Raw genomic sequence first — 23,892 nt, 5'->3', positions numbered from 1 at the left:
CAAGCCAAAGGAGAGCTTAGATACATTTCCTTAGTTTTTGGAAAAGAAAATTGGGCAGACTCCGTTTCCAGCTGCTTTCCAGTGGCCGGGTTTTCCAACTCGCCAGGCCCAGCATCTCGCGAGGACCCCCCCCCCAAAGGCCCCCAGCTCGGGCCGCGGCGCCGCCCAGGTGGCCGTCGGTTTCCCCCCTCCGGGGGCCCCCTGCCGGCCCCGCCCTTGCCCGCCCAGGCCCCGCCCAGGCCGCGCGCCGTCCGGCTTTGCTCGCGGACTGACTAGGGCGAGCGAGCGGCAGCGCTCGGCATTGTGGCAGGCGGCGGGGGCCGGCGAGGGCGCCGGGGCCGCGGGCAGCGGCGGGGCGCAGAGAGGCGCGCGCGGGGGTTCTGACGGCGCGGGGCCAGCCGCTGCGAGGGCCGCTGAGTGCACTCACCTTCCGTCGCGTAACTTCGAAGCCAGGGCGTGGGAGCCCGGAGAGCGCTCGGAGCCCCAGAGCCTGAGGAGCGCAGAGAGGGGCGCGCCGGAGCCTGGTTGGAGAGCGGGCTCTGGGCACCCACTGCGCTCCGAGCGCCAGGCAGCCCTCTGCGCAGCGTGGCTGCCGCTGCCCCCACGGAAGGCACGGGCTGGCGCGGCCGGGCGCCGGGGAGGACGGCGAGGAGGAGGCGGCGGCGGCGGAGACGGCGGCGGCGAGGCTGGGGCCAGGGAGAGAGCCCCGGGGGAGAGGCGCCCGAGCCTGGCCGCGGGAGCATGTGGGCCCGGAGCGGAGCACGGGGCGCGCTGCTGCTGGCGCTGCTGCTCTGCTGGGACCCAAGGCTGAGCCAAGCAGGTAGGGAGCGATCGGGCATGGGGGCGGGGGTATAGGGGACCTTTGCGCCCCAGTCTGTTCCTAAGTTGAAGTGGTCCATCACGCGTCGATGTGCACAGGGAAAGCGCAAGGGCACCCAAGTTAGAAGGTAGATTTCTCCTCCCCACCAAAGTGGTCGATGGCGCAGCCACCTCGCTGGGGGCGCCTGCCAGGTGGTTCAGAGTAAGCTTCCTGCCTCCCCTGACGCCCTCCTAGAAGGGATCGCTTCTTTTCCTTGGAGCGGGTGTCCGAGTCGGAGTCTGCTTCTCCCGGAGGACTGGCCTCCAGGGGACCCCCGGCTCCCCGCGCATGGCGACGGCAAAAAAAAAAAAAAAGAATAGAAAAGACTATTGCTGCTCGGGCCAGGTGTGTGCTTGCTTGCCTTTCGCCGGAAACTTCCTAGTCGTGGTTCCTGGCTCTTCCCAAGCTCCTACGCGCTGCACCCACCGGAATCCGCAGACGGGAAGGAGCGAGAGACCTGCGGAGCACGGGAAGCGCGAGTCCGCTCCGCGAGCCGGGGGAGGCCAGCTTGAAGGGCTTTGGCTATAGAAGGGGGAAGGGCTGAATACTGCCGTACAGCTTTCCCCGCAACCCCAGGATCCGCAGGTCTGGAAGGATTTTTTCTGGGATTTGGTGCGTGTGTGTGTTGGGGGGGGAGTATGTAGTGATGCTGCCAAGTTTCCTTTTAAATGGGTCACTGACATTCTCCCCAGTCCGGGGAGCAGACAAGATGCGCTTGCCTACAGTGGGCCTGCAAGATAAGATGCCTTAAGGGGGTTGGTGGGCTCCTAAAATAAAGTCACCACCACCACCACCACCACCCCCACCACCCCCTCGCCCTGGTTGTGTATGCCTCTTGCTTGTCTGTAGCTGGGCCCCGCGTCGCCGACTGGGCTGCGTCTTCAAGGCGAGCCAACCTCTCTTTGGTGCCGGAACCCAAGTAGGTGGGCTGGCGGCGGCCGCTGGACACCTCGGCTCCCGGGGCCGGGCAGGGTGGGGTGCAGGTTGGGGGGGGGCGTCCTGCACGGAGTCCTCGGAGTTGAGGCTGAGAACCCGGCAGGAAAGCTGGCGCAGAAAGTAGACGAGGTGACGCAGCCCACCCCCGCCACCTTTCGCTGGGATGTTGGCATCCGCCCCCCACGTACACCCCAATAGCCAGAGATTCCTCACTCTGGAATTAATGATTCCCACGGCCTAGGAGCGAGGGCTTGGTTTTAGCACATCCTCCACTTTTTTTTTTTTCCAGCCCTCTGTTGTAAAGTTACGACACAATCATTTGATCCAAGTTAATTACGATTTGGGCAGACTCTGGTATTTAAAGCAGTGTTTTGAAGTTGGAAGGTAATGATGGGGGGAGGGGGCAGGCTGCTGAATGACCAACCTTGTTTTAAAGAGTGCAGTTGAATGTGGGAGTTGCTGGGCTGGGGTGTCGGTTTCTGGTTTGAGGGTGATTGAAGGGTAGGGTGAAGTCTCTGTAAAGGGCACTTGGACAGGGTTGGGGCTTGAGACACTCTTTTAGAACCAGCCCGGCAATGGGATTAAGAATAAATACTGAGGTTACTGAGGGTGGGGGAGGACCTCCCCTGGGCAGGAAAAAGACACGACCGGTTGGCCTAGGGCTCTCCAGGGCCAGGTTCAGCCGGGGAGGCTGGGGGCGGCCTGCCTTCCCTGCTTAACAAAGCATCCAGCCCCCACCTTCCCCAGAGGAAACACCAGGCCCAGGGCTTTGATGGATTTGGGCACAAACGGAGCCCAGCCAGAAATGGCCTCTAATACCGGGCTTTGATTTCTCACTAGTGAGCAGAACCGGTGCTGGAATTGTGCTCATTACTTAGCACGGCAGGGGCTCCCTGCCCACCCGCCTAGAGAAGGGCCAACTGGTGGGGTCGGCGTGCAGTCTTCCCTCTGCCCAGAATGTGAAGCCCTTAGAAATCTGCCTTCAGGAGGGAGAACATGCCCCTTCCTCCTACGCAGCCCGTTTTTCTAATGCCACAGGCACAGAATATCTTTCAGAATGTTCTTTGGGTCTGCCCAGTGCGTCCCATTTCACGGATGGGGAAAACCAAGGCCAGAATGTTGGCTTTCCTCGTGTCTTGCCTTCACCTGACCATAGATTGTGGACTTGCATGCAGGGCTCTTTCTCTCTAATAGCCAGGCTGGTTCAGGTCACACTGGACTCCTCCTCGTGGCCCCATCCACCTCTGCCTTGAGGCTTATATCAAGCTGAGGGAGACAAGGCTGTCTCCACAGAGTGGGGCTCTTTCTAGCGGGTGTGCAAGCTCCCGTCAGGTGGCAGGCACTTCTGTCTCTTTTCCCTCACCCCCCTCCCGGGTGGATATGGGGATGAGCTCCCTTTACAGCACTGAGGATTTTTAAGCCATAAAGTCTGCTGGTGGAAAAATCAAACCCAGAACCATAAAACCCCAGACCCTTAGAAGGAGGTGTCAGCAAGTGACTGGCCAGCAGAGGCCACTTCAAAAGCCTGGTCAGCCCTGAGGATCGTCTCACCCCACCCCTTAGCTTTCCTGGAGTTTTTAAAGAGTCTTGCCTTGGCCTCTGACTGGGGTTGTTGAGAAGGGACCGTGGTATCATGATAACACTTCTTTTTAAGATGCAATTAAAATCAGAGTTTTCCCAGTGTCTCTGCTGTGTGTGCAGGTGTGTGCGTGCATGTGTGTGGGTGTGGTGCGGTGGCCCATCCCGTGTCTCCCTCTACACTACAGCAAACACCCATCTCAAACGAATGGAAAATCAAGAGTGTCTTAATGCGCTTTCTCATTAAAGTGAAAGTATCACTACAGGGGAGAAATTTCGGAGGTAATTTCTCTCCTCCCTCCTCTCTCCACTCCACACCCCCAGCTGGGAATTCCAGAGGACAAAACAGTTCCCCTTTTCCAACCCCTTTATTTAACTGCTGAAGCTTTGGGACAGGCCCTGACATGTTCGGGGGTTACATGGGGACTCAGGGATAGATCTGGGATCTGAACTCGGGCCTCACAAACCTCAGGCTGGTTCTGGCTCCTTTCTACCGCTGGGCTGCAGACTGGCCAGCATGGGTCTGGCACCGAGCTGCTGAATTGAGGCCGGAGGGTAAGCAGGCAGCTAAAGATGAGGTTTGTTTGGTAGTTAGGTCAGACTGGGACTTGTAGCAGGATGGGGGGAAAGAGGCAGAGTCAGGAACCGGACCCCAGACTGGTGGAACGGGGCTGGGCCAGAGGTCAGAGGTAAGGCCTGAGACTAGCCAAGTGGCTGAAGGCAGCTCCACCCTGGTCCTAATCTGCCCTAGGTGAGAGAAGTCACAAGCCAACCAAGCTCCCTTGGGCTGTGGAACTACCTGGCTCTACATTTTAAAGCTCTGCCTTCGTTTGTACAGGTAGAGCAGAATACATTTTTACTTTTTATTTTGAAGCTTTGGGGAGCCCATCGCCTCCCCACCCACGCTGTTGAGTTTCTGGCTGTCAGGCCTAAGATGAGACCTTCCCATCTCCCGTTCCCCTCTTCACCACTGTCTTCTAAGGAGGGTGTGGGCTGCCTAGGACTTTGAGGTTGGGGGTAGAGAAGGACCCCCTCCTCCCAAGTGCTTGGAGAATAAGGTTAGTGAATCTGAACGGCCCCTCCTGGAGCGCCCCGCCCCCACCCCAGCATGTTCTTTTGACCCTCAGCCCTGATGTTGCTGTGGCATGGAGACCCCTTGGAGCCCCCCCCCCCCCCCCCGCCGCCCCAGGCCTGTTGGAAAGGGAGAGAGGCGGGGTCACGGGTTGGGACTGAGGAGTAGAGACACCCTGCCCCCTTGGCTGGGTGGCCCCCCCCGGGGACAGAAGGGAGGGGCGCTGGGCATCCGAGGCCACAGCCGGAGCCGCTCCTGGCCTCCCCTTCCTTCTCCTCCTCCTCACCAGTTTCCTAAACAGCTTCCACAAACCGAGTCATTCAAGCTGTGAAGGCAAAATGAAACCAAACAAGTGCCTTCTGGGCTTTTCTGTTTCTTGTCTTAATTTTTTTAAAGGGAAATTTACAATACCGTAATTAGAATAATACGAGGAAGGGCCGTTTCAGGAAGGTCCAGGGCATCGGGGCACGGCCCCCTTGGATTTGCTTCTCGAGTTGGGGCTGGCGCGCCCCTCCTGCCCCCCCCCCCGTGGGCCTGCGCTCAGCCAGGGCTCCGCGCGCCTGGGGGGATGTCTCCGGACCCCGACACCCAACTGGCCTGGGCTCCGGGCTGTGAGTTGGGCGGGCGCGCGGGATTCACACTCGGCCCCGTGCCGTCGCCGCCGCCGCTGCGCCCCCGCCGGGCAGGTCCCGCAGCGCCCCTTCCTCTCCGGCCGCGGCTTTTTTCTCGTTAACGGCAGTGAAAACACAGGCTGAAGTGCGCGCATAAATCAGCCACGGCCCCGCTCCCCCACCCCTTTTGTTCCCCGTTCCTTCTCTCCGAAAGCGGCCGGGTGCTGGTAGCCCCCCAGTTGACCCTTGCCGGCTGCGCAGCCCAACTGTGCTTAGCGCCTCCCCGCGCGGGGTGGGCGCGCTGCCACCGCCCAGGCAGCGCTTACCTGGGGTGGCGCACCCTGGACCCTCGCTCCTCCTCCCTGCGCCCCCCCGCACCCCTCTCTCCTGCTCCCTGTGCCCCCCAGCACCCCTCTCTCCTCACTGCCCCCCTCCGCATCCCCCCTCCTCCTCCCTCTCTCCCTGCATACCCTTCCCTGCATCCCCTTCCCTCCCCTCCTGGGCAGAGTTGAATCCGTCTGCTGGAGCCCCCAGAACTCCAACACCTCGGTGCCCAGCCTCCGTCCTCACCTCCCAGAACAGGCTGCCCCTAGCGCCTCACAACTTTCTCTGGGCCGCAGCGTGGCCCGGGAAAAGGCAGGCTGTGGGTATGAGAGTGTGTATTAAGGAGTATGCGTGTTGGGGGGGAGGTGAGAATGTCTATTAAGGAGGTGGGCGGAGGTGGGAGTGTGCAGTGGGAGGTGAGGGTAGGTGTGGTGTTGCGTTAGGGTGTTAGGTTATGGAGGTGAAGGTGCAGGATGTCGAATAGATGTGTCTGCGAGTGTTCTGCCTTTTGTATATTGGTATGTGTGAGGTGGCTATGCGTGTTTGGGTGTGTGGGGGTGTGTGCAGTGTGCATATGGGCACAGCTGTGGTGTGTTTGTGTATAAATAGGTATGTGTGGTGTGGGGACAGTGAGTCACCACCAGGCATGAGAAGCTCCATCTATTGTATTCTGCTGGGGATGTCTCTTCCTGATGGGACCCAGGCCATTTGCCCTTCAGCACTAAGGAGAACTTAACTTTGCTCCACGCTGGGGGTTGTGGGCAGGATTTGGTCCAGGTTCTGGAGTTGGAAGGGCAGAGGCCAGGTGCCCTTGCGGTCCTGTCTCCACCACCCCCCCCCCTTGAGGGCAGAGGACAGGTCCTGCTGCTCCAGAGGGCGGAAGGTCAGCCTTAGATAGGTCCTAAAGCCAGTCCAGAAGCTTGACTGATGGCCCCCAGGACAAGGGTCTGAGTCCTTGAGTTGCCTGCAGTTAACCTCCAGCTTACCAAGAACAGTGGCAGCACCCGTGATTTGGAGATCAGCTCTCTGACCTGGGTCAGGCTCATGCTGAATGAAGCCCTCTAGGGGCAATAGGGTCTCCTCTGGAATTTGCTAGAGAAGAGGCAGGCAGAGCTTGAGTGAGTGGCATCCCTCATGGAAAGCAATGTAAACAGGCATGGCTGCGGCTGGGACTCTCAGTGGAAGCCATTGAAAGTGGCCACGTGTGCACACAGACACACTTGAGAGCCATACTCCACTGTCCTTACCACTTCCTTGGTCACCAAGAGTCCCTCTGCTTTCCCATTTATGCCTATACTGACTGCCATCTTTAGCGCTAGGATAAAAGATGTGCCTTTCTGGACCAGGGAGACCTACAGGAAAGTCACAGCCCCAGTGCTGGGGCATAGTGCCTTAGTTTATAAAACCCTCTTATAGATGGGACCTCACTTGGTCCTTGTAAGAACCCCACTGGGGAGGAGGATGCCCACTTAGGAAGCTGACCTGGGACCCAGGTCGGAGCCAGAGCAGCCCTGGCCCCAGCCCTCCAGGTGGTCACTATGTTGGATGCTGATGTCGACTTCATAACTGGGATGACCTTCAGAGAGTCTCGGATGCCAAGTGAGGGCAGCATCAGTATATGTAGGGGGAACCCAGCAAAGAGTGAACTTTCTTAGCCTTGGGGCTTCCTGGAAGGGGTGATAGGAGTCAGACCTTGATTCTCTCTTTTTCAGGCCTTTCTAAGAGCCTGTCCTGAAAAGACAGAGTGGGGGCTAGCTAGCTGGGGTACCTAGGCAGGGGTGCCCAGCCCCAGACCTCTCCCGCTCTCAGAAAATTGGCCCTGTTGGCATCTGCTCAGCCACCATCTTGGGCAAGCCCAGTCCTTGGTGAGGCAACCCCTGGTCACATTTCCACTCCTGAGCCTCCCAGCCTCATCTGAGGGGGTGCACCTTGGGGAACTGACCCTCAACTGCCTCTGACTGTAGGATGGAATCTGGGGTGGAAGCTGGAGAGGAAAAGCTAGCTCACTCTTTGATACTCTCCCTGTGTCTCTCGAAGATGGAGGGAGCCCAGAAAATACTTGTTACGCCCTAGTGGGCATTATGCTGGGGGCGGGAGCATGAGGTGGTATCCTCCTGTGTCTTCTGCCATGCCCCCACCAGAGTGGACAAGGAGGGGGAGGAGAGAACCCTGGGCCCAAGAGCTACTGTGAGCCAGTCAGAGGGGGAAGGCTTGTTTGTCATGACTTCCTGTAGGAGCTCCCAGCCCCTCTACACCACCCCTCCTCACAGAGGCCCCTCTCCAAGGTACGGAGGGCGCATGGCAGGGCTGACTGGGATTTTGAGGAGGTTAAGTTAACGTAGCCTTCCAGCATTACCACTTACTAACTGTGGCCTTGGCCTCTCACCTAACTGTGTTGTGCCTCAGTTGCCTCATCTGGAAAGTGGGGGTAGTAACCATCCTCGTGGGGTTGTTTTAAGGATCACATGACCTGATTATGATAAAGCACTAGCGTGGAGACAGCCCTGTGATACCAGAGTATCACTTCCTCTAGGGGCAGGTGCGAGGAGAGAGGAGGGAGGCTTAGGGCCTGGAGGCCCAGCAGCTCCTGGCCTAGGAGTTAGGGGACTCTAGTGTTTGTTCTTCTACTGTTGTATGACAGCTACCTTTTCCTCTCTGGGTCCTGGTTGGTCTCCCCTTCTGGAAGTTTGGGGTGGGGAAAGGTAGAAGGATGACCTTTAGGGGCCTCGGGTTTTTGTTTCTGTTTTTTGTTTTTTTGTTATTTGTTTGTTTGTTTGTTTGTTTTGTCTAGTTCCATCTCAAGAGGCCCTAGCAGCCAGCAAGAGACAGAGGTAGCTGAGGCCCAGAACCACTTGTGTTTATAGAGGCCCCTCTAGAAAGTCAATATATCGACTGGAATGCCCTTGTGAGCATTATGTGGCCCTGGGTCTCTCTCTCTGAAGCCATAAATCACCCTTCGGGACTTCAGTCCCATTTTCTTGCTCCATAAGCGTCTCCTGTCTCAGAGGCCGGGAGCCCCAGATGCCAAGTAGGGCCCAGGGGCAGAGAAGGACCCCACTGGCAGAGGCAGCCTGAGTCTTCGAGAGAAGAGGCACTTAGTTCCCCCACCCTCCCAGCCCCAGCAAGGCTCAGGGGGGCCCTGGGGAGGGGGTAGGGGGGGACACACTCTCAGACCTAGCCAGACCATTCACTGTTTCATTTTGCAGGGGTGGAGGGTGGCTGATCTTGCAGGTGGGGAAGGAGGGATCCTGTCGGAACACTGGCCCAGCCCCGAAACTCAGTGCACATGCATATATTCTTTCAATCCGAACAAGCACTGGGCTCTACAGACAAAGAGGGGTAAAGCAGGGGCCTGACCCTTGAATTGACTCGTGTCGCTTCTTGAGGCCCGAGCCATGTGCCCGGTGTGTGCTGCTGGGGTGCGAGAGTGAGGGAGATGGTGCAGCAGAGAGGAGCCGTCTCACCGGTGGCCCGGGGAGGGATCCAGTGCACTGCTTGGAGGGCAGGCCGTGCAGTCAGACCACTTGGGCCAAATCCTGGCTGGGGCCCCATCTGGCTGCATGTCCTGGAGCGAGTCGCCTACCCTCTCTGAGCTTCGGTTTCTTCGCTTGTAAGATGGAACTGCTAATAACGCCACTTGCATCCGATTGCTGTGGGGAAGAATGAGGTAATACAAACAAGCGTGTCACACAGTCTCAGGTGCTCAGTGACATTCACCATCCTCATCGGCGTCGTGACTACTGATGCCACATATTGCGTGGTACAACAGGAAGTGCTGAGGCTGTGGAGAGAAGCCTGTGGGCCTGCAGGGCTGGTCAGGGAGGGCTTCCTGCAGGAGGGAGGGTGTTGTTTGGCCTTTGAAGGATGAGCAGAGTTTGGGGAGGCAGAGAGGGCATCCCTTTTAGGGGTATATTTGTGAGGGTGTGGGGGTGGGAACGTCTGGCTCATCCACCCAGGAAACAAATTGCTAATTCAGCTACTGACTTGGATCTGATCATCTGGTACAGTAAGAATTCTGGGGCTAGGGGTCCGTTGGTACTGTGGAAAGAGCCAGGCTTTGGGATTAAAGCAGCCCTCAGCCCTCCATAGCAACTGCCACCTCACTCACTGAGGACCTGGGCCAGGTGGTTCAGTGTCTCTGGACCCGCACATCCCCACCTGCGAGGTGACCTGCCCCCTTCACTGGGCAGCGCTGTGCTGGGAGATGGTGTATGTGATCCTGGCATGGAGGAGGTTCTCTTGATTTCTGTTGCCTTCCCTCCTTCCTGCCTCTCCCCCACCCTGATCTGGCTGACCCCTGGCGGGGGCTGTGCCTTGCTTTTTCTCCCTGGACATCTCCAGGAGAGCAAGGAGACCGAGAGTGGCTGCTTCCAGGTTGACCGGAAAGCCAGGGAGAGGGGCAGGAAGAGGGAGTCTGCCTGCCCGTCTTGGTCCCTGGGGCTCACCTAGGGCTGGTGGGTACCAGGAGGCATCCCCGAGGTCTGGGAGGAACATCTACTGAGATCACCCAGGAGCCTGCAACCCCCAGAGGCCTCGAATGGCGTCTAGAGGCATTACCAGAGTCCGGAGACAGAGCTGAAGGAAAGCAGCCCCATAATGCGATCAGAGGCGCCCGCCTGCCCAGCCTGGGGCCCGAGCACCCATGGAGGATGCCGAGCTTACAAGAAATTGAGTCAGAAATTCCAGGAAAGTTGTTCCTGGTTCCTTCCCTCATCCCACCTTCGGGCATTCTGTGACACAGCAGGGCAGAGCAAGACTCACAGAGTGAGCAGTGACCCAGGACCCGGGGACAAATACTGCATGGGGCAGCCTTCCACTCTTCCCTTTCCTTGTCACTGAGCCAGGGCCCTGGGGACCTGGATGGAGGCAGGATGGGGTTGAACAACTAGGTAATGAAAGAGCAGCTATGACGCTAGGTGACTAGGGGATTGGGTCTGATTTTGCTCCCTGGCACGTCCCTGGCACCCCGTGCAGTCCCTGGTGCATAGAAGGTGCTCGATAAAACACTTGTAGAATGGATAAACGAGAACTCACGGTCAGGCCTCATGCACCCAGGTCGTTGCTATGATTCAGTCCCTACTGTGCTTTGGGCTTTGCTGCTGTGGATGTAACCAAAGAATCAGGACATTCTGGTTGTTTTGCCTGCGTCCTCCCCATCTTTGCCTACCTTCCTCCCTTCGTTCTCTTCTGCTTCTGTCTTACTATGTACCAGACGTGATGAAAGTCAGAGCCAAGTCTTCAATGGTCAGAGCCCCTAGGTATGAGAGAGTTTATTCACTAAGTCCAGGGGAGCCACAAAGAATTAACCAACTATCGTCATCAAGTGCCTTCTGCCCAGACCCTTGTCAAATGTTTGTTTCCTACTTGCATTCCCAAGCCCATTGATCATTCCCCTCCAGCTTGCCTTCTCGTGGTGGCTCAAGAGAATGCCTGTTGCATGCACATGAGCTCTGGGGCCTGGGACCATGTGTGGGCTGAGGGGCTATTTTTTGAAGGCCCGTAGGCAGGGTCTGACCACAGCCCTCAGCCCTCCATAGCAACTGCCACCAGTTCCTTGGCAGGAGCTGGGTTTGGTGCAGGGGAGCAGTTTTGGCTGCAGGGTCTAACTGAGCCAGGTTCTCCCTGGCACCGTGTTCAGTGCTAACATTCAGGGAGCCTCCCTGGGAGATTCAACCCCCTCGGGCCCTTGGCCGAGGCAGTGGTAGGCCTGGCCAGTACCACCCTCCCAGCTGGGCACCCACTGATTCTTACCAGGAGCCCCTATCACAGGCTGAGCTGGAATTCCTACCTAGCAGCCAGACAGCCAGGGCTGCTGGGCACAGTGAACCCTGCTGCAAATCTGATCTGGCCCCATATTTTCTGGCTGGCGCACCCCACTTCTGTACACACGTGCACAGATTCAGAAGAGACAACAGCAGAAAGAGCCCTGAGCTAAGGATTGGGAAGCCTGAATTCTAATCCGATGTGCACAGCTAATCTGCTGTGTGGCACTGAGGTAGTCCCTTACCCTCTCTGGGCTTCGGTGCCCTCTTCTGTCCAAATGAAGAGGGTCTGCCCTTGAATTAGAAAACTGGGTTCAAGTCCTGTCTCGGTCGCTAACTGTAGTTCCCCAAGCCTGCACCTCCTCGCTGTAAAAAAAGGAGCCCCAACTGGCTGTTGGAGAGACCAAACAAGATAGGGCATGGCTTGTAAAAGCTAGTTTCCTTTTCTTTCTACCCAGGAAGAAATCCATCTGCAATCTGCTGGTTTCGGCCCCCGCTTCTTTCTAGTAGTCCCTTTTGAAGGGAATATCAGACATAAGGTTCAGGGTGGCCTGCTGGGGACTTAGTGACCCACCTGGGGTTACAGCGAGGGGAGAAGCCTGCATGATCATATGCATTTGGAAGGAGCACTGGACTAGACGTCTGGAAACTTCAGCTCTAAGGCCAACTCTGTGTGACAGAGAACTCGCTCACCCTCTTTGAGCCTTGGTTTACCCATCAGCAAAAGGAAAGAAGAAGTGGCATGTCAGGTTTTCTCTTTCTCCAAAAGAGAAAACACCCAGGGAGATGCTTTGGAAACTGTTCACCAAACCCAAGGAGCTGATCTGAGGTAGGAGGTGGGCAGAGTAGGGTCTGTTGTCCCTCAGACTATGTGGTTCCTGTGAGAGTTGTTTGCTGGGTGGCAGGGAGGGCCCACCATTTGGTTCCCTGGCTGGAACCTCCCGCTAGTTGGTGGGCCCTGGCTTCTCCCCTAGCCTGGCTGGCCATGGCTGTTGAGCTACATGACGGAGTTTGGGTCTCTTCCCACCCCACTCCATGCTGCACACCCCAGAGCAGAGGAGGCCGGGGTGCCACGTCAGGGAAGGTTAGTGTCAGTGCTGGCTTTGATGTGTCTGAGCCAGTGCACCATCTGCCATGTCCACCAGAACTTACATAATCCCTCGGCTGGCTGCCCGTTCTTAGAAAACAGGGCAGGCAGGACCAGCAGGGCGTTGGAGGGGTAGGGTTTTCTTCTCTGCCCTTTATTCCCTGGCAGCCCACACCTCCCCGGACTAGCGTTCCTTCTCTGAGCTGCTCCTACACCGTCCGGAGCCCAAGACACGAATGCAAAGTCAGAGCGAGGCTGAGGTTGGAAGGGGACGTGGCAGGCCTCGAGGGCTGCTTGCTGACAGCACGTGGCCCGCGTGCCCGCCAGGCTCCGAGGGGGAGGGACGAGGGGGCAGCTCAAGCTTCCAGGAAGTAAGGGCAGACCCTCCCCCATTTCCTACAGAGACCTTCCCCTTCCCACATTTTATCACGTCATGAGCATTGTTCATACATCTAAGTAACAGCCAAATAACACTGCCCACTTATGACCGAGACCCAAGATCCAGCCCTGTCTTTTTTCTTTGCGAGCTGCATGATGTGGGCCTGGCCACTGCCACATTGTTGGTCTCCATTTCCTCATCTGGGAAATGAGAATAATAAAGCCTGCTTCCATAGCTTCAATCGTGAGGGTTGAATCAGTTAATAATACATGTAGAGGGCAGAGAAAGGGTTCTATAAATGCCGGCTGTCATCCTTGGTACCCAGTTCCATTCTCTTTTTTTTTTTTTTCTAAGAAGATGATACAGAATGACCAACTCTGGGTCATTCTAGGAATGCAAGGTTGGTTCGAAATCCATTCATATTAATAACATGCCAAATGAATATCATGTACCAGATTAATGAATCTAAGAAAACAAAATCATGTGATGATCTCTATAAATGCTGAAAAAGCCTTGGTCAAAATTCAACACCCATTCATTGTATAAACACTCAAAAAAATAGCAATTAAGGGATTTTTTTTTTTAGCCTGATAAAATATATACATACTCTAGTCCTACAGCCAGTATCTTGTCTAATGGGGAAACAAACACTAAAGGCCTTTCCATTAAGATCACTAATGAAGCATGGATACCCACCATCCCTTCTCTTCAATGCTGTGCCAGAAGCATTCGCCAGTGTGATTAGAGAAATCACTTAGAGGCCCAAAAATGGGTAATGACAAGATAAAACTATCCCTACCAGATGTTAAAACATACTGTAGCGCCTCCATAATTAAAACTGCAGCATGGGTGCGTGAGTTGTCAGACGGACCAGTCAAACCTAATAGAAATTCCAGATTGAGACCCAAGTGCGTAAAGAAATGTAGTATATGACAAAGATGGTATCTTGGCCCATGGGGACGAAGACAGACTTTGAAATAAATAGTGCTGGGACAACTGGGTAGCCATTTGGAAAAAAGTAAGCTTTGATTCACATTTCACACCATAGAGGAAAAAAAAAAACTCCAAATGGATTAGAGATCCAGATGTAAGTAGTAGACGAAACTGTGGGTGAATTCCTCTGTAACATTTGGAAAGGCTTTCCAACTATGATTCAGAATCCAGAGGCAATAAAATTAAAAAATCGATTGTGTTTATTTCTTAAATATTAAAAACTTTTTTTTACAATAAAGCACCCCAAACTAGTCAAAAGACAAAATATTTGACAAACCAAGAGGAGATGTTTATAACATATACCCAGACAAAGAACTAATATCCCAATACAAAAAGCACTCTAAAATATTGAGGAACAAAGGACCAAACACCTGGTAAAAAGAAAAAGGAAGAAAAGAGACTTGAACAGACAATTCACAAAACAAGATATAAGTGACCCTCAAACACATGAAAAAATATTAAAACTCCGAGTTAGAAAAATGCAAATGAAAACAACCCTGAGATACCACTTCTCACTTTATAAGACTGGACAAAATTAAAACTTAGGACTACACCTTCTGTTGGGAAGCTGTGTGATGCACGCTTGCAGACATTCCTGGTGGAACCACTCCTTAGGTGCAATCCTTCAGATAGATGGCCAGTATTTCACAGCAGTGCATTATATACTCTGTTCTTTGGTCCAGCAACCTTCCTCTTCCTTTCAAGTACTGCTTTATCAATACAAAAATACATATGCACATTGTTTGTAATTGCAACATATTGCAAGTCACCTGAGTGCCTTGGAGGAGGAGTTCAATCCGCTACGTACAACACAAGCACACATCAGCAATGATGGCACTGTTGGGGAGCCGAGAGACTGGGACCCCCAGGGTGTTCTGACCTGCAAAGGAAGTACAAAACAGTATCTAGAGGATGCTACCTTTCTCGTAAGAGAGAAGCGGGTGTGAGATCAGGCCAGATCTGGACCTCTCTTCTCTTTCTGTTTTCATGGCTGCTTGGATGTTCTCTGCTTCCTCATGCACATGCCTCCTAATCTGCTCATGGGTCCAAGCAGTGGGCTCTTCATGGGGCGATGGGTTCCCCGTGCCACTCCCAGGGAAGAGGGAGAGGGCGGGACGCGCAATTGCTGTCCCTGCCCTGGCTTTAATTGTGACTCCTGGCTCCGTGTGGTCCTGAGAACATCCCTTCAACCCCCTGGGATTCGATTTCCTCTTCTGTAAAATGAGAATAATGAACCCTATACCACTCACCTCACAGAGAGGAAGTGGGATCATCGTCGCAGTTCATGTGTGTGCAAAGGGCTTCATTTATCATTTACCTACAGGGTCTGCCAGTTGCTCTTTGGGCCTCAGATAAGCCTTGGAGCCTCCTTTTCCAGTCCCTTGCCACACACGTGCACACACACATGCATACTATACACGCACACACCCCTCCATTCTTTCTAGAGCTGTCAGACATGCTGAGGTGGCTGCCCCGTTTGCTTTCACCTTGATTAGCGAGGGCCCCATCCACATACACTCCATCTGTGTGCCAGGTGTGTTGTAGGCCCTCCGAGGCCGTGGCCGCCCTCCTCCTCTGGGCCTGTTCTCTTGCCCACATTGAGTATCATTGAGCCCTTGTAAGGACTCTGGGAAGAAGGTCTTATGGGGCTCAGGGAAGTGTAGTGACCCACCCCAATCTTCCAGATTTTATGTCAGAGCCTGGTCAGGTTGTAACCTAGTCTCTGGGTTCCAAATTCAGTGTTCCTTCCAGGAACCCACTCTGCATCTGTGCCCCGCGCTGGGACCAGGTCTTACCCACATACACCTCCCCGGACATCCCCGTGAGAGCCGGCTGCACAGCGGTGACTTGGGGAGTGATTGCGTGGTGAATGCACAGGAGCCCTGGGCCACCCTTGTCAAATGCAGCCGCCCCACCAGTGGAACTCTGGTCTCAGTAAAGAGCCCATGGACCGAACTGGGCTTTTCCCACAGACCAGTCCCAGCCAGCATGTCAGCCTTCTCTCTCCAGCCTGTGCCATTTTAAGGGTTGGTCCGAGAGGGCTCACCTTCACTTGGGCACATGGGGAGGAACATTAGCAGCCCCAGGGGCACCTTGTCTGCAGGCCTCAGGCCTCTACAGGTCAGGGTGGGGTCTGGGGGGTGGGGAAGGGGCCCACCCGGACCTGAGCCTCCACAGAGAGGGAGGGGTCCTTGGGCAGGCAGTGGAGGGCATAATTGCCGGAAGGTCATGCTCCCAGCCCTGAGAACTCTGCTTACCAGTCAATAAGTCATTTATTACACCCTTGACAGCGTCCTCCTTTGCCTCCGCCCTGGGTCCTGTGCAGCTTGCAGAGGGAAGGGCTCGGCCAGCTGAGGGTCTGGCCTCTCCAGGGAGAGGGGCCGCTGGAAGCCTGAAGTCAGCTGTCTTCCCCAACTTCCCACCATAGCCTACTGGACCAGAGTGCTCGCAGAAGCTGCCCCCTCCCCCGGGGTGGGGGTTGGGGGGCTGATCACTGCTGCAAAGAGCCAGCTAAACAAGTTCCCAGGTGCTTGAGCATCTCCACCTCACTGCCCTGGACTTCCTTTCCAAGGTGCCTTCTAGGGTGTCCTAGTGCTTGTGGGGGAGGGTCAGTCCTCAGAGCCTCTCGGAAACCACGGCCTGGCAGAGCTTGTGAAGGGGCGCATGAGGACCTGTGTCCGGCTTGCCTGCCCAGCACTTGTCAAGGTGGTGCCCATTGCTCACAGGCATGGAGCACTTGGAGCAAAAAGCACGTTCACTCGTGAATCTCAGCTTCTTAACAGCCCGGGAGGTCATCAGGGCGAGTGTTCGCACTTCCTCTTACAGGTGGGGGAACTGAGGCAGAGAGAGAGGGATGACTTACCCAAGTTATCTCGGGACTTGCTTTGTGGCTGGCTGAGTTTTCACCCTTATCAGGCCCTTTGCACCCTTGCACGGCTGAGAAAGATTAAGAAAAGAAGCATTTTAGACTGTTGTAGATTGTCTTTCCAGGGCACCCTGTCTTACCTCCAGGATTTACCTCCAGGGAACTCAGCCGGAGATTGAGAGGAGCTGTCAGGGCTTTAGCTCTGAGTGCTCTGAGAGGGTAGGGGTGTGCGCCTGTTCAGGGACTGGGGAAGCTGGTGGCCCCGCAGCCTGGCCTCTAGCCCTCCTGGCGACACCACATTCAAAGGCAGAAATCAGGCTTGAGCAAGAGCAAGCCAGTGGCCATGTTCAGTGGTCTGTCCACACAGTAACCTGGTTGACCCAGCTTGCTTCTGGGCAGGAATGCTCCTGAGATAGCCCCCTGCCTTCCCTCTGTCCACTCTGCCCTCCCTGCCACATCAGGCCTCTGACTCTGGGTACCTGGGCCACCTGTCCCCTCCCCGGAATATGTCATACCCTTCCCTTGGATGCTCACCATGGGTGGACAGCTGGGACCAGCTTTCCTATAAGGGAAATTCCAGATCCCACTAAATTCCAAATTCCACAGCTTTATCTGGCACCATTCTGTCTGGCCTTCGATGGGCTTCCTGGTGTGGGAGGAAGGACCTCCCTAACCTCAGAGCAATTATTAGGGGGCGCCCACACTTTCCCACCACCCAAGCCCCCTGGGTGTGTCACGGGTTTAGACCATGGCTGGAACACACATGGCCCTTATATGGAGAGCAACAAACAGCAGTTTGGGGGAGGAGGGAAGGGGAGAGGGATGGACAGTGGGTTTCACAGCGGCAAGCAGGCTCCGTAGTGGGGTCCCTGTCTCACGTAGCCCTTAGATGCCACACCAAAGCAAATCAGGGCCGCTAAGCCTCAGTTTCCCCATCTGTTAACTGAGGGGGGTTGAACCGGTGAACTCTGAGGCCCCTTACAGCTTTCAGCTGCATGTTTTCTAAAATCCCCCTTAGCCCATCAGCCTGTAGATTTTCCTGATGTCCCAAGAGGGCTGTTGCGACACTGACTGACTCTTTCCCAGCATTTCCTGTCTAGCCAGGACCCTGTAAACAGAGGGGCTGCTGAGAGTGGGCCCTGCAGCTGCAGGAGCGCGCCATCCCCATTCAGTAGACGATGCCTCCACGCGGAGTGTTCCCCCCCGCAGCCCCCCCCATGCTCCTTCTTATCATCCAGGTCTTGGCCCAGATGTCCCTTCCTCAGAGAGTCCTTCCCTGATCCCCTGCCCCTTTTACTTTCCTTCTAGCACCTCCTACAAGCTGGGATGAATATTTGTGCACTTCTGTGCTGGCTGATTTCTTATCTGTTACACTCTAGCCTGGAAACTCCACGCAGGCAGGCCGTGTCACTCACCCAGTAACATACCCGCAGGGCCCAGAACAGTGCCTGGCACAGAGTGGGCCATCGATGAACAGGTGCTCGGCGAATGAATAATCAGGGTTGTACATGTGAATCTCCTAGAGTTTTTTCAGTATTCCCATGCCTGGCCTTCACCCCTAGCAGTTCTGGTTTAAGAAGTCTGTGCGTATGAATTTTGACCTCTCAGATGCACACCCCTTGTTAAAAAGAGACCCGCTCAGTGGTTCTCAACCTTGACTGAATGATGGGATCACCTCTGCCTGGATTCCCCCCCGGAGATTCTGACTTAATTGGTCTTAGGCTCTGGATGTGGGCATTGGGAACCTTAAAAGCACCCCAGGTGATCTGCTGTGCCTCTAAGGTAGAAGGCCCCAGGATCCAACCCTCTCCAAGGCCTTTCTGGTCCAAAGTTCTGCCATTCTTGGAAAGCCCTGCAAGTTTAAACCATTCTGTGTTCCATGTGACAAGCCCAAACCTCCAGTGGGGAGAACCTCCTTGCCCTCCCCTCCTGCGCAGATAAAGAAAGAGTAGCCCTATTTGACCCTCATGGGCAGTCCATCGGGGGCGTGCCCGGAGCCCTGCGGCCCTTCTCCAAGCGACTTCCCAGGAGCGCTGGTGGCTCTGTGCACAACCCAGCACCTCCCTTTCCTGGCAAGAGGGCTGAGCTGTGTTGGAACCTGTCTCTTCCCCTCCCTTGATAGCATGCAGTTTTAAATAAGATCTTCATTTACCAGAAGTTCACACCACAGCTTATGTGTTATATGAGAAGCAGCGATCTTGTGCTCACGGGGAAGTGCACGGAGACGCAATCAGGGGGGCTGGAGGCGAAGCGGCCGCAGGGGCGGTGGGGGCGTGGGGTGTGGGAGGAAGGAGGAACCCGTGGAATCCGAGCTGGCACCCGGCCCCGGGCCTGGCAGTGCCATGCTCCTCTTGGCTCAGCGCGTGGCGGGTGGGGGAGGTGCCCCGCTCTGCCAGCTGACCTCCCGGCTGCTGGAAGGCTTGGAGCTGGGCGCGAGTGTGATGTCACCACCGGCTCTGCCAACTGCCCTCCCCCCACCCCCACCCCCGCTCTGGATCATTTACACGTACGTCTTCAGTGGCTGGAGCAGGGGGTCTTGCCTTTGACCTGCTAGGTGCCTCCGGCCTTGCCTTGGAGGCTGTGATAGGAAGGGATTTGGTGGCTGTGGACAGCTGCCCCTCCTCCCCCGCCATGTCCTGCCTCACTTCTCCCCCCACCCCAGGCCTATGCAGCATTAAGAGCAATAAACAAATTCCAGTTGTACAGGACTCGACAGTTTCCAGGGTGTTGTCACGCACTCCTCCCAACCGCTCCTGACGTGGGTATGATTACCTTGCTTGTGCAGAGGGAGAAACTGAGGCTCGGGGGGTAAAGACTCTGGCAGCAGAGCTGTGGCCTCGTGCCAAGATCTCTGTGGGCACTGCCTGGGCCTGGTGGGGGACTGGAGGGCAGGTCGCCGTCACGTCTCAGCGTGGTCTGCAGTGTTTTTACTCCAGTGCTGTTTGTCTCTTCTGGTGACCTGAAAGCCAAGAGGTCAAGGATGGAGTATCGGAGTGCCTGTGACCTTGAGCCAGGCTGCTTCCCTCTCTGGGCCTCAGTTTCCCCGAAGGTAAACCAAAAGAGTTGGATTAGGTGGTTTTTCAGGAAGGTACTACCCTTCAGCTCCTACTTGCAGGTCGTCTAGTGTGCCCTCGCCTTGAGGAGATGAGGCAGGAGGGTCTTGCCGTGGCCCTGTTACGGGATCCGTGGTACAAGGCCGATGTGCATGTAATAAATATCGAGCTGACAAATGCTAAGCCGCAACCCCAGCCTCTGAATAAATAAAAAGTTGCCCAGAATAACAGCCAGGAAAATGCTCGGGCTCCAGCCAGCACTCACCTTCGCCCCCTCCCATGGGCCAGGGCTTTGTGCCTCCTCGGCCCGCTGCCCCCCATCCCCTTCCCGTCCCCTGTCCATCACTCACTCCAGCCCCCAAAGGCAGGCGCTGTCCCAGACTGGCCTTAGTTCAGGGCTCTGCAGATGACAGCTGGAGGACAGCCCAGCCAGGCCCTCATGGGGCTGGGGGGGGGGTGGGCTGGGGGGGTGTACTTTTAATCCCCACTGCCAACCAGAAGTCTTTCCTTCTTTGTGGGACCCTCACTAGCATTTCTGGCCCCCTCCCTGAGAGACCAACTAGCCAAACTCCAGCAGAGGCCTTCTACTCTGCCTGCCCCTGGCTGAGGCCAGCAGGAAATCAGGGCCAGGGGATGCATAGGTGGCCTCAGGATGCTCTAGGATATACTAGTCACACTTAGTTTGATATTGCTTTGATGTGTATATGAGTGTGTGTTTCCTCTCTCTTGGTGTAACAGCACAAGGTTTATAGGGGCAGAGACCCAAGTGTCAGGTCAAGCATAAAGTCACAGAATGTTAGAGCTGAACACGCATCTCTCTTTTCACAGACAAGGAAACTGAGGCCCCAGGTGGTCATGTGGGGGGTGAGGACCCTGCCCAGGGTCACACAGCTAGGAAGTGGCCGAGCCTGGGTTTGAACCAACATCTAGGGCCTGTGCCCTTAACCCCTACTGACAGTGCCCTCCTCCCAAGGCCTTTGTTGGAGCCCCACAGATGACCCCTCACCGTTGGGATCCCATCTAGCCCCAGAGAAGTCCAAGCCAGGGGGAATCCAGCCTCCTTGGTCCTGTTCTTGGTTTTTGACCATTTCCCATCAGAAAGCCTGTTTTCTGCTTTGTGAAAGGAACCACTGTCCTGTCACGGGGTTTCCCTGAAAGCGTAGGGGCCAGTCCCAAGACGTAGAGCTTTCCTCTGGGCCCCAAGCTGTGTGAGAAGCAGCTGACAGCCTCTTGGAGTGCAAGGCTCTGAGCATCAGGCAGAACACACACCCCCTTTTCGTGGCCCTTCTTAGTCTTCACAGACGGTGTCTCCATGGAGGGTTCCAGTAGTTCTGTGCAAGAGGCAGTGGGGGTTTTAATCCCCATTCTACAGGTGAGAGCACCAAGGCACGGCTAGTCAGGGAACGTAGCCAGAGTCTGGTAGCTAAGACCATGGCCCAGCCAGTTCAGGGCTAGGTCTGGGTCCCCTGCCGCCCGGCTGGGAATTTGGGGGACTCGCTTAGCCCCTCCTCCCCTGCCCTCTCATGGAGGTCCTAGGGCCGGTCTAAACTTGTGGGGCCTGAGAGCTGGCCTGCAGACTTGGTATCTAGAACCCCTCCTGGGCAGGGCCAGATTCCCACTTGGTCCTCAGGTTCTGCAGGCCCAGAACAGACCATCCTGCCCCCCTTCCTGCCCAGCACCCAGGGCAGGTCCCCTCCTCCCCTCTGGCTGTGAGCGCAGGGCCTCTGTCGCAGGACTCCTGGCCTGCTGCTGCAGCCTCTGACATTCCACCCCAGAAGATAAGGATCCGTCTGGCGCCTGAGTGCTTTTTTCCTCCTTCTTTCCGAATCTGTTCCCTGATTATCTGCAGACAGCTCCTCAGTGGGGGGCCACCAGGGAGAGGGCCCAGCCCACAAAGACAGGAGGGGGTGGCGACCAGGAGGCCGGTGGCCACCAACAGGCCCTGCTGGTGAGACCCCCCCCCACCGCCCCTCCCCCCCCCCCCCGCCGCACCCCCTGGGGGGCTGGCACCCATTGACCCAACCCCCCAGCTTTGCAGAGAGCTGAGGGCAGGTTTCCCTCGGTAGACTGACCCACTTTAGTGGGAAGAAGGGGTATGTGGATGGGGGGCCGGGCCAGAGGGTGGGGTTGCTTCCGTGGTCAGCGTTCCTCAGCACTGGGCCTGGACAGTGCCCAGAGGGGATGTGGTAGTGGCTACAGCCAGCCAGACAGCCACATCCTGTGGGAGACGCTGGCCCTTCCCAGGCCAGACGGGGGCTGAGGACACTTGGGGACAGAGGAGGGAGAGTGCTCGAGGGTTCCTAGAGCCTCTCCGCCAGCTCTGGGGACTGGTCTCAGGAGGCTAGCATGGCCTCCTGGCCTCAGCCTGGAAACGAGGGACTCCCCATCACCGGGGCCCAGGACCTGGCTCCCTGGGGGGAACCCCTGCCTTAGAGTGCCAGTGTCGCCCCTAGAGAGCATCTGGTCACATTCAGGCAATGTGCAGATAGGGAGACCTGTTCAGAACAAGAAGGGATCACGCCATCTCACCCACTGGCAGGTCGGGTGCTCCTCCATCTTCCAGGGGTCAGTAGTCCGCATCGTGGGCCCCCACCGCACTGGGAGTTGGGAGCCCTAAAGTCAGGTCAGTATGTTACCGCTAACATGCTGTGTGACCTTGGGCAAGTTCCTTTTCCTCTCTGGGCCTTGCACGCTTCAGCTGTAAACTGGGAAGTTAGCCTAGGTGGGATGAGAACATACAGCCTCATGTTGGAGGTAATACTCTGGCTTGGAGTGGGTGCCCCATAAATATAATCGTGTCCAGCCATCGGCAGCTCTGGCCAGGGACCTCAGGACTGGCAAAGCCCTGCCTCGGGAGCCTGCACAGGGGGTGTCAGGAGGCTGAGGGGTCAGCCGTCTCTCTCCGTGAGTATTTGCTTGGGCAGGCTCTGGAAAAGGCCCTACATCTTCCCTGCTCCCAACCTCCACTCACTATCCCTTCCCCCAGGCCCCTAAAACCATTTGGGGGAAGGGAAGCGATGCAAGATCATTTTTTATGGCTTCCTGGCCCTGGAGCCAGAGGGCTGGGGACTGGGTGGTGTGGGCTGAATTCCTGAGCCTCCCCGCTCGTAAATATGAAGCCTGGGGCTGGGAGGACATGGCCGTTAAGCTGTCAGCAGAGCGCCCACTTAGAAAGTCGTAAAGTGGTTCTCGGAGCTCCTCAGAGCTGGGCCCAGGGCTCTCCTACCCTACCCTGGTGGGCAGTGGACTCCTCACTTGCGGGTGTGGGGCTCCCTCTGCCTGAGCCTCCATCTGAGCCACCAGTCTCCCGTGCTTCTTCCCTGCTGCTACCATTAGCTGTGCCTCAGTTTCTCCTCTGTGCAAAGGAAACCTGCTTGCTTCTCCTCTGGGGGGGGGGGGAGATGGATGGGAAGTCCAGGCCTGGGGCTCCCTGGAGCTCTTAGCAGGCCAGTGGATGTCTCAGAAGGCATAGAGGGGCCCTGTTCCTGGATGTCTCCTGAGAACAGTGAAGCTCCCGTTATTTCTGACTCCCTTCTCTGTGTCTAGCCTAAGGGGACCCAGAACCTGCCCCAAGGAGTGCACAACATTGCAGTTAGGGAGAGAAGATGGATGCTTATGAAGAAAGAGCTCATGTTTTCTCTAGCTCAGAGGTGGAGGGTCTCCATGGCTGAGATGGGGGAAGGCTTCCTGGAGGAGGCAGACACGTGGGCAGGACTCAGGGAATATGGGAGTGGGAAGTGGGGATGGGTGGGCAAAAGAGCCTGCCTGGGGTGGAGCCCAGGGTGGGGGTGCAGTGCAGTGGCAGAGGCCAAGGAGCCAGGACCTGAACTTGGGGGGCAGGGGCGGTCTGTGAGAGCCATGGGGCTTTGTGAACACATTGCCCAAGGACCCTCCTCTCTCTTGGTCACCAAGACGCATGCTTATGTGGACAAGCTCTGGCAACAGAAGGGGCAGTTGTCACCTCTCCCACTGCTTAGCCCTGTGTCCTTGGACAAGTTAGCCCATCTGAATCTCCACTTCAACCTCAACAAGGAATTAATAGCAATGTACCCCCGTAGCATCCGTTGTCAAAGTTTAGATGACACGTTGTGGGAGGGGATCACTCAGTGGTTAGGGGTCTCTGGAGTCTGGTAGCCTGGATTCAAAACTCAGTTCTACCTCCTACTGACCATATGGCCTTGGGTGATGACTTGACTTCTGGTGGCCCCGGTTCTCCCATCTGGGAAGTGGGGTTAAGGTAGTGGAGTTCCACACCAGCTGCTACTACGTGGGGATGTGGGGGTGCATATACAGTGTCTGTTGCAGGGTAGGTGCCTCCATCCTCAGCGTGTGGCCTCTGCAGGGTCGGGAAGGGACGGCTTTATTGGGAGCA

The 23,892-nt window shown here is 56.2% G+C and overlaps 1 protein-coding gene across 2 annotated transcripts in view; it reads left to right on the top strand.

The window, feature by feature from the left end:
• The first annotated feature begins 301 nt into the window (after positions 1-301).
• The window catches only part of UNC5B (unc-5 netrin receptor B), an 80,976-nt gene continuing 57,385 nt past the window's right edge, over positions 302-23,892 (top strand). For both annotated transcript variants that reach the window (XM_025850246.2, XM_025850245.2), the window contains exon 1: positions 302-820. In XM_025850246.2, coding sequence (XP_025706031.2) covers positions 742-820 — 79 coding nt within the window. In that variant the 5' untranslated portion in view covers positions 302-741. The remainder of the gene's footprint in view (positions 821-23,892) is intronic.

This window comes from Callorhinus ursinus, unplaced genomic scaffold (genome assembly GCF_003265705.2).
Source record: "Callorhinus ursinus isolate GAN/ISIS: 27379988/994484 unplaced genomic scaffold, GSC_fseal_2.0 scaffold31, whole genome shotgun sequence".
Taxonomy (NCBI): Eukaryota; Metazoa; Chordata; class Mammalia; order Carnivora; family Otariidae; genus Callorhinus; species Callorhinus ursinus.
This window is presented reverse-complemented; position numbering and strand designations above follow the sequence as displayed.